This window comes from Megalops cyprinoides, chromosome 1 (genome assembly GCF_013368585.1).
Source record: "Megalops cyprinoides isolate fMegCyp1 chromosome 1, fMegCyp1.pri, whole genome shotgun sequence".
NCBI classification, from domain to species: Eukaryota; Metazoa; Chordata; class Actinopteri; order Elopiformes; family Megalopidae; genus Megalops; species Megalops cyprinoides.
Window position 1 is genome coordinate 28,479,188 of NC_050583.1, and position 10,328 is coordinate 28,489,515.

The window sequence follows — 10,328 nt, forward strand, 5'->3', positions numbered from 1 at the left end:
TTGCACACAATGTGCAGTGTAAGACTAAAACGTTGGAAGTACTTTGGTCTGCATTGAATGCTTTAATGTTCATACTGTAAACGATTACACATTTTAGTAATATGCCCCTAAAAATAGTAGTGGCTTAATCATGACGAAGTAAAGGTTTGAGCAAAGTTTACGTGTTTTTATCTGAAGATTAATGTAAATGGGTCATTTGCCGTTCCAGACCATTGTCGATCTTAAGACGTTATTCATTTGGGTTTATGCAGTATTATTGCAGAGCATCTCTCAGACCTCATGTTTAAAGCCAACAATTAAATATACTAATTGCTATAGATTTGGTTGCCTTTGATATTCACAATAGGATCGGGGTCTGTGTCCTCCTAGCGCTTATCGCTCTGCACAAATGTTTTCCCAGTGGGGTCACATCAGTTACTAAATCAGCATAGTTGTAGTAACAATTTGCCCCGCTGCGAGTCACACTTTCCATCACAGCATTCCAATGCAGCACAACTACGTGGTATGGGAATCACGTTGATCTAAAAACCAATGATAATAGTTTTCCGCGGTTCTTTAGGGGAAAAAAACGCATTTTTATGCGTGCATGAGCATAGTTGAAATAGCGTATATTTCAGAAAAACATTCACTCAAAATTATGTCGAAAATATGTAAACAGACAGTAAAAAGACTGTATGACTTGATTCGTTGGAGAATTACTGCTGAACGCATTTTACGTATGTATTTTTTCGTCTTCAGTGATTATTGGCACAACGACGTTAGGCTCATTTCCATTCGACAGATACAAGACTGGTGAAAATATTAGCTATACGCTGACAACAACCTTACAACATTCTGTTAGCATATGATTTAAAATATTCCATTTTGATAATAAACACAATGCATAGCATAGCCTATATCTCGAGATTCTGAAACTACGACGTGTTTAGCTGGAAATGTATTACGTTTTGAAATTGATGAGGATTTTTTATGTTACCTTACAAAAACAGCAACAACCGCAATAAGGCGATTTTACTGAAATTTGAGGAAAAACGCCACTTACACTAGCGTCGTATGGTTGTACACCTGAAGTACACTGCACACCTGTGCACTATTATAGCCTACTATTATGTTCAAAACATAATGTCTAATATAGTAGGAGAATCCGTTGCAATATAGTAATTGTTTAACATAAGAATAGTATATCCCCCTTCTGTGCGCGTGCCTGGGTTTGTATGTATTTCATGCGTCCTGGAAATTAGCCTATTTTTATTGGGCATTTTTGACGCGGACGATACATGTGTGGAAGTGGATTACACATTTTTTCAGACTGTTGTCAAAAAAGTTCTATCCTTGCAACAATAAATGGAAACAATTGAAATGTACACATACGTTTTCAACAACGTGACTGCATTCTGAGTATGAGAGAATACGATTTGGCTCTAAATTTATTTTCATTCCTTATTATTTTGATGGGATAATCATTATACAACAGCGCCCCCGTGTGTTATGATTTACTCTAATCGTCTTTGTTGGTATGAGTACTAGTTATTTCCTATGGTATTTTTCAGAACATACCTTATTGTCACAAAACGTAGCTGAAGATATGCATGTTAGAATATTTCGCATGTCGTGAATCCTGGCATCGAAGAGTAAGGTTTTCCTCCATATAACTCTCAAGGCAGAAAAGCTTGATTCCAGTGAACATTTTCGATCGGATCCCTCCACGTCAGCCACTAACCAACAAGGAAAGTATGCAAAGTTGATCTCCTACAATGGAATAAAAATCGCAATGAATTACAAGCATGCAGTATTAAGTTGAGGAAAAATCAATAATTACATTGTAAGACCGCCAATATAATCCTGAACAAACATTTGATCACATTCCTTTGTTGTCTGATGAGATATTCGCTGCACCCGCAAAGAGAAGTGGTATCGTAGGCAGAGTAGCTTCAAAGATCTAGTAGGCTATTCACATGATCACGACACGAGTTGCCTTAAACGTAGAACAAGCATTACATGTTTTAATACAAGGAAACACATGTTCAGGTGTTGATTATAACATGGGAATAATCATAAGTAAAACGGTAGACTCCGACCCCGACAAGTAGAGAAGTAACAAAGCAAATAAATCTCACCAAAATGCATTCCGTTTTACAACGACAGAGTAGAAAAGCGTTCAGTAACAGGGGATTTTAATCTTCCACGTTCTGCAGGAATATAATTTTCACCACACACTATTCACGTCGTGCCTTGAATGTCATACCACTCACCGATACAAACATTTCATGTATTGTACTTTGGTGAGTATTTTATGCGAGTGAAACCGAAATATATTATAGCTTTCGCTGAGCAAAACAAGTACCTGTGATAGAAAATGTGATACTTACAGCATCCTTTTTCCACATAGCTTCAAGACGGACATTGCAACTGAGTGTTCCATCAAGCAGTCCTATGATAGAAGAATAATTATTTCCAGTGAATTATCTTCTAACTTCTTCCCCCCAAACAATCGAATCACATAAATCCAACAGTCTTTGGTTGTATGGGATTTTCCATCAGAATTTGAGAGCCCTGCAACATGGACTTTCCCACACTGACAACGGCTGCAAGAGAATGTTAATGAATCCGCTAATATATTTGGAATATGTAATTCTGCAGTAGCACTGCTGGACGGCTTCGAGTATATCTCTGCATTCCTCGCAGCTTATTGAGAACTGAACGCTTCCTTCAAGTCACACATCCTTAAGGTGAATGGGAGAATTGCACCCTGCTTCTGTACACCTCTAGAAAATAGAATAATGCGAGCAATGCAGTAAACTTCGTGTCAAAATATGACAAATTATAACGAACCCAAATAGTCTGTGTTGCCTATGAAACGAAATTAACTCTCACAGAAAACTGACTCGCTCATCTATAGACTCGAGCTCCAAAATGAAGAGGCGGTGGGCGGAGGAAGGGGGGCAGTTCAACGAAGAATGCAGCAATTATCTTCAAAACTAATTTCTGAAAGTTCCTAGGGTATACGCGATTTTCAAAATATTAAAATGTGTCTAGTAAATGCTTTGAAAACGTTAATTCCTTATTCGTTTCGTCTGTTAGTAATCTGAATCGTTTTAGTGGGAGTTTTACCCTCTCAGTGACGTGGTTCTATCATTTGAAACTGCACATGCCCCCGCCAAAGCTAGAGGCAGCTGTAACTTAACGGTTCACTGTATACCAACGCTTGTTACACTCTAACGACATCTCAGAGATGAAAAAAGGAATGTTCAGTCATTTTAGTTTTTAAAACGAAGCTTACTGTGTAATTCATTGATTCAATACGCAGATGGTTTTAGAAAATGTTATCTGAAAAGACCCAGTTCTCCAGTATTCCTTTCACCATGAGAGAAAATGGCTTGTTGCAGTCATCTAGAGTCATGGGCTTTTATTGTGCTGGACACCAGAACGCTTTACATATCCGGTAATCCGTTTTCACATACCATTCATTATAGCATCTCTGTGGAAAGGTTGTGACAAAAGGAGACATGATTCACTTATTTTGTGAGATCCAGTCTGACACATAAAGACACGAAGATCTATTTTTTCCCAGTAAGAATTGCGCAACCAGTATAGTTAGTTCCTTAAATGTGCAGGAATCTGTTTTCTTCTTTTGTGAAACGTGATTCGACTATCAAGGACTCTACAACAAGAAACGCGTCACTGTTTTAATTACTGTATTTAAAAGGAGATGTATATCGTCATGTATTAGTACGCAGTGTGCCAAAACTTGTTTCACCAAAAGTTACGTAATGACTGTGAAGCGCTGTAGATTTCTAACTTCACCGATGGTCACATGACTTCTATAATTAATTTGGCAGCGTACTTGTTCGGAAACTACGAACGAATGAGATGAATATGTGTGTAGGTCACATTATTCCTCAGTGTTATATTGTCTTACCTAGACTTTCATGTAGGCTAACTAAATGACGAAGGCAACATTCTGTTTACACGAACACATATTTCTTACAAAGATTACGTCTGCTTTATTTGTCAATGTAGAAAGGGTTGACTATTACCGTGGTGTCGCTGTCCTTTCAGCACCATGCTCGTATCCTCGGTGAATATAGCACACTTGGCGCCAAACGGTACTCTGAAGTCTCAATGAAGACGCAAATCGATTTAAGGCAATCAGTTCTCCATACGACCCACATTTTCTTAGCGTGACACCATTTTGATAGCTTTTATTATGATAAATCAGCCCTTTGACAGTAATGTAACTGTATTGGTTAAATTTACATCCGTGGGTCGTATGTGATTTAACATAAACAGTAAACATTCCATTCAACGTTTCTGTTTTTTTTTTTCTTTTATCATTCATCAGCCAGTCTACTACAGAGTGTATGATGCCGCCTGTCTCCACGTTTTGACGATATCCATAGGGTTAAGTTAATGTATACATTGTTACATTATTTAAATTAGATGAAATGCGCATTGTGCCATCATTATGTAACAAGAACGAACGTATTTAATATTTAATTACATATTTACTTATGTGAACGTTTATGCCCCAGCATTGTATTTGTGGCACAAAATCGAATGATGTTAATGCATGTGTAAAATCCGCCAGCGTTTAAGAGGGAGAATTCCCTTTAAAACAATAGTTTATTGAATAACCGCGGGTTCTGTGGTATGTTTTCATTTAGTGGAAAAAAAGACGAAGAAGACCTAAATATTTCTAAGCGTCAGCTATATCATCTGCATTCTAATTTCTGTTCTGTTCTAAGTTAAGAGTGTGTTACTTAAGCATCAATGCTGTCTCGCGAATCACCAACCCAAAAGTTTCTTTCTCGATGTCATGTGTCTGATCATGTGGCATTGGGCTGTTCAATTTTGTAAAGAGATTCCCCCATTCCCTATCCCCACCCTGCCGTGGGGCATTATTCCCCGGACGTCAGGGTCTGGGCTGCCCATCTCAGGGAGGAATCTTAGGAACAGCCAGGCTAAGGTACTGGAGGGTCAATGGAAGAGGGTAGAGGTTACCCAGTGGAAGTACTGAAGGAACTCATTTTAGGTAGTATCAGTGAGATTGTAAAACACGGGTGACATATTAAAAATATAAAGAGTTAGTCATCCATGGAGTTAGTGAGCCACACTTCAGCTAGTTTACTTTGTAAGTGTGGGAGTTCTGATGATTTGTTTAGTAGCAAATATAATTCTCAGTGGAGGCCCAGAAGCAGTTACTGTTTTTAATTTATCAGAAGCAAACCCTAAATGCTCACTCAGTTCTTATTTGTTGAGTGGTATAGATGAAAACATCAGCTAACAGGTCTGCGTTGTACCCACTTCACCTGGTTCTTCTTCAATCACGGAGGAAAGACACAGGCAAGGAGCCACCATACAACAACAGTACAGCTTTGTTGTCCAACATTTGTGATGGATCTCATGTTCCATTACTTCCAGTCTTGAGTTTATGTTGATCAGTTGTTGGATATAGTGTACGCATGCAACTGTTTCGAGAAGCACAGACGCACAGAAAAGAACATGTTCCTGTATGATTTGTGTCAACTGTCCATTACTTTTAAACCAAGAGTTGCAAACAATATTAACCCCACTACCATTCATTCAAACTCAACATACTTATGAAATTCATTCTATATCTCCCTCGAGTAGGTTAAATGGAATATGGCTCATTGTTGGGGGTGGTGGGAAGAAAAAACATCTAGCAAAACTGTTCTGAAGATAAAGCTGTGGTGAGTATGAAATTGCTCCCTTGTCCTATCCTGTGCATTTGACTTCTCCATAGTGCAATTGCAGCTGTCGGGCAATAAAGAATATTCCTCCACTTTACACTGAGTTTAACTTTTTTACAAAAATAGTATCATCTTTTTGGAATTTTCTGGAGTTAATTAATTGTTAATTTTCATGTCATAATTCTTAATTTACATGTGGATCCATTCTGACTGTTTAAGGATTCACACATTACATAGCTCTCCTGTTACAACAGGCATAGAATACTTTTTTTTTTTTTATACACACCTCAGTATGGAAGCATAGGAACATACGATGATGGAGACATGTGAATTCAAGCATAAGTGGCTAATGTAAAAATATGAGTATAATGTCATAAAAATAAATGAAGGAATTGACAAAAGGTACATAAGTGGCACAGCACTTAACCAATTTCAATAAACACTGGAAGTATAGGGTGAAAGAACAGTGGAATAATAGAGTGACATATACAGACTGAGATGCCTACTATCCAGAGCAGCACATTTTCAATAAAGTGAGAAAGCACATCCAGGATAAAATAGATTCATGTTAGTCACAATAGATCACTTTATCTTCACTGTGGGGCTGACAGATTGCTGGAATGCACAGTATTTAGGATGGTAACGTTCTATAAGCATTTTTATAATGCGTGCCAATCTGTTATACTGAATTGTTTGGCTGACAAGAGGGGAAATTTGATGCAACCTGCATATAGAAGGAGAAAATAAATTCTGTGTCTCCATCAATCCCATCCCTTTATGTGAACTAGAATAGACATAGGGCAACAACATGTGAGTGGTTCCTTGAGTTAAGCCCATTACTTGTTCCCCCATCCCTAAATGAGCAAAGGGTCTTGAGTAAATAGGATTAACACATGTCAATGGTCTCCTGCTACTGAGCAGAAAAAGCAAAGACCATCTCAACCAGAGCAGAAGACAACTTTCAGCATCAATATTTCGAAACCTTGGCTGCACATACGCCTACTTTCCGATCTTTTTTGTGAACCCACGCCTTGACACTGGAATGGAACACCCCCAGTAGCACTGCCTCCATACTCCACTGATTTAACTTTGTGCGCTGAATATCTGAAACCTCCCCCAGGTGGCTGAGTGCCAAAGCCAGCTCAGGGAAGAAGATTGCCAGTGGTGAATAAACCTGACTGGCCTCTTGCCACCCTCTATGGACACTCTCAGAAATTACCAGTCATATCACAGGAACAGTGAAATATGAGGCATAATCTGGCAAATTAACTGTGGTGTGGGTGTGAACCACACTCTGTGAACACACTTGACCTTTACATCGCTACACGAGGCAATCAACTCAGCCCATTCGCAAGGAACTTGCTCTGCACTGAGTGGTACACAATATTTCCATTTCAAGTCTCAGAGTCAAAATAATAAGCAAATGAGTTGTGAAGTTTTTTTTTTTATTCTGTCTCCTCTCTCCCTGTACAGTATCTCTTGCTGCACCACATTTAACATCCAAAAGGATATAGAAATATATTTAATAAATAATTATATTGCGATCAATCCTGCTGTTGTATTGCAGGAACCTGAACTGATTCTATTCTACCAATGTGGGTGTTACGACTTAAATTTAATATTTTACTCTAAAATCTACATGTCATTGTATGGCTAGTCTACACTAGTCTTTTTGAAATTGAATTTAAATTGGAACAAGCTCACTCACTGATGAAAAACATTTATAAGGAAGAGGAAAATAACGAGGCACTTGACACTGCAAGTCATTTAAAATTATTATTATTATTTTTTGAGATTGTGATATATCTTGCAATCCAAATACATGGTAAAGTTTTTTCTTTCCCATTGGGGGTCTTTGAATTTGTTTTTTTGTCTTTCTTTTAGGTTATTTTTTCACTCAATGAACCTGTGAAGAGCTCAAATTTTGTTTACCCTATAATAATAATGGGATGTATTTATGTTGCTTCCTTCAAGGATTTCAAAGCACTTTCATTGCAAAGGGAAGTGATAACTAACACCAACTAGCACCCACTTAGGTGATTTATCTTTTGTATGTGTGTAATGTCTGTCTCGCCCCATCAAAGGCCAGTCCATAGACAATGATTTGCCTCTTGCTATTCTCAGCATCTGGTCATCCCCAAATCATAAATCAGTGTGTTACAACACTGAATATACATACTGCACTCTATATGTGTAACTATATTTATGTAATCAAATATTTTTACATTATTAAGATCTTATGAATATTGACTCAGGCCTATATTTACTTGTACATTTTTTGGGGGGAAAATCTTGATTTCCAGCCCATACTCAGGAAAATAACCCCATATTATAACATTGCATCTATGGAAAAGGATTTAATGATCCTGTTCTTCAGGAAATTATTGTGTTGCAAAAGTAAGGTCCATCTGTGTCTTTAAATTTTTTATTTTACAGTTGCATATTGAACACTCTCAGTAATCTTTGAAAAGAACATATGTTCCAACCACAACTTACACAACTACATCTAGTCTATTCTGTTTTCACCCTCAAAAAGTGATAAGTATTAAAAGAGTATAATGATATGTATTGAAAATTATGATATTTTAGATGATAGATGATAATGTACATGAGTTTAATTTTGACCAAATCCATGTGTAAGTCAAATAAATATAAACACTGCTGTTTCATAAAGCTTTGCACTGAAATGCATGTGATTTCCAGATCAGAATACAGCTACTACCAGATGAATGAATAGTTACACTAATACAGATATACACACTATAATGACAGAGACATATAGACAGATATGCTGCATACTCTGCACACCCCTGCTAAGTTGCATGGAGTGTTAGTCCTATTTTAGGTAAGATTTAATGTATAAACATACTCAAATCATAAACCAGTAATGGAAGATGTTCATATCACATCAGATGCATTTTTAGCTCCTATAATCCCTCTCAATGATCCCAAATCACTGTTCAGAAAAGGACGGTAACTCACCTTAACCACCACTAATGTGTGTCACTCACCTTGGTGATGTAGGGCTGAAATTTTGTGCTCAAATGTTGTTTTATATGTAATTGTAGAACCCTTCTCTGTGCCTTCAGTTAAATGATTTCTTGACTGATAAGACTCAGAGAGTAAAGGTCATGTCAATATCTCTCCAACTACTGTATTCGTTATCAGGGGAGTTCTGAAAGGCTGTCTCCTCCACTGCTGTCCACATGACACACTAGTATCCTGAGATGTATGTGCAAGTCCTGCTCCATTATGAAATATGCAGATGACCAGTCAATCACAGTACTAATCTCTGAGAGAAAGAAGGATTTCCTATTGGCTGGAGGTAGATAGATTTGTCAAGTGGTGTGAATATCATCAGGAAAAAAATGCTGTGCTTTATTGTCATGTGCAATAAAGAAATCTAATCAAATCTGATCTACCCATTGCCTTCTCGGTGCTGTTCACTTCAGAATGTCTAATTATGCCTTTCTCTGCATGAAGGTGGGGATTTTGAGATCAAGCACTCAGGCCACACTGGACACATTTTAACAAGCTACGCATCCTCATGTCTCTGTAATTTCAAGGACAGGACACATTATTTTCAGAGAATCTCCATAACAAGTTGGTAGCTGGGCTCCAGTGAGCCATCTTAGAGCTGACTCTCTCCAGGACATAAGAAGCACAGAGATTGAAGTGATGCAGTGCCAGCAAAGCCAGAATAAAATAACGAGAGAAGAAGCTAAGAGGAGCAAGAAGGAAGTTAACAAACAAAGAAATGGAGATAGATACCCAACGGGCACACATAGCATGCTTTACGGAACCATTTCTAACAAACAGTAGATTTGAATGCTTAATATCATGTTTATCTCACACACACACACACACACACACACACAAACACACAAGTGCACACAAACATGCACGCGCACACACACACACACACACACACACACAGAAAAAAACAGAAATATGGTTCTGTTGTTCCTCCCCATGATATAATCAGGGATATAACAGGTCCTGAGTTTCCACCAAAGCAATTACTGGACACATTGCATGTTACTTAGAGATGCTATAATGATTTACCTGCATGCACAGTACCTGGGTTTACATATCAAACAGCCTGAACTTCAATTATTCATTCGAATGACCAACAGACAGGCATGTACAGGATTTTAACAGACATATTTTATTACCCCCTGGTTTAGAAAAGCTTTGGATTATGTACATCTAGACATAACATTAGCAACGAACATACTGGGCACCTTCATTATATTTGGTTGTTTGACTTGAGGATCAATGCATTTCTAAGAAACAAGGACAATATTTGTATGAGTAAACTAGGAATGCTGAGAATGGAAACAAAAAAGCCTTTGTGACCTTCTTCTTTGACATTATGACCTTGATTTTAATCTAGGTCCATGCAAAAATGGCAAACTTAGACACTGGTAACTGTATTTGTGAGACAAGCACATAAGGATGGAAAGGCAACCTACAAACATAACAGCCTCTGTTCTTGCCTTATCAGTGGGGCATAAAACAAGAGCTGAGCAGGCACTGTTAATGACTGCTGTGCTGACCTTTTCGCCCTTTAGTGGTAAAATGTTACCGCAGTTCACTGCCAAGGGAGCCATTCAT

The 10,328-nt window shown here is 37.9% G+C and overlaps 1 protein-coding gene across 1 annotated transcript in view; it reads right to left on the reverse strand.

Annotated features, from left to right (window-relative positions):
* Positions 1-1,709, reverse strand: part of LOC118783821 (glutamate receptor ionotropic, NMDA 2A-like) — a 105,310-nt gene extending 103,601 nt beyond the window's left edge. Inside the window, exon 1 of the mRNA XM_036537782.1 lies at positions 1,558-1,709. Within this exon, the coding sequence (XP_036393675.1) occupies positions 1,558-1,608 (51 nt within the window). The 5' untranslated portion in view covers positions 1,609-1,709. The remainder of the gene's footprint in view (positions 1-1,557) is intronic.
* Positions 1,710-10,328: the final 8,619 nt, after the last annotated feature.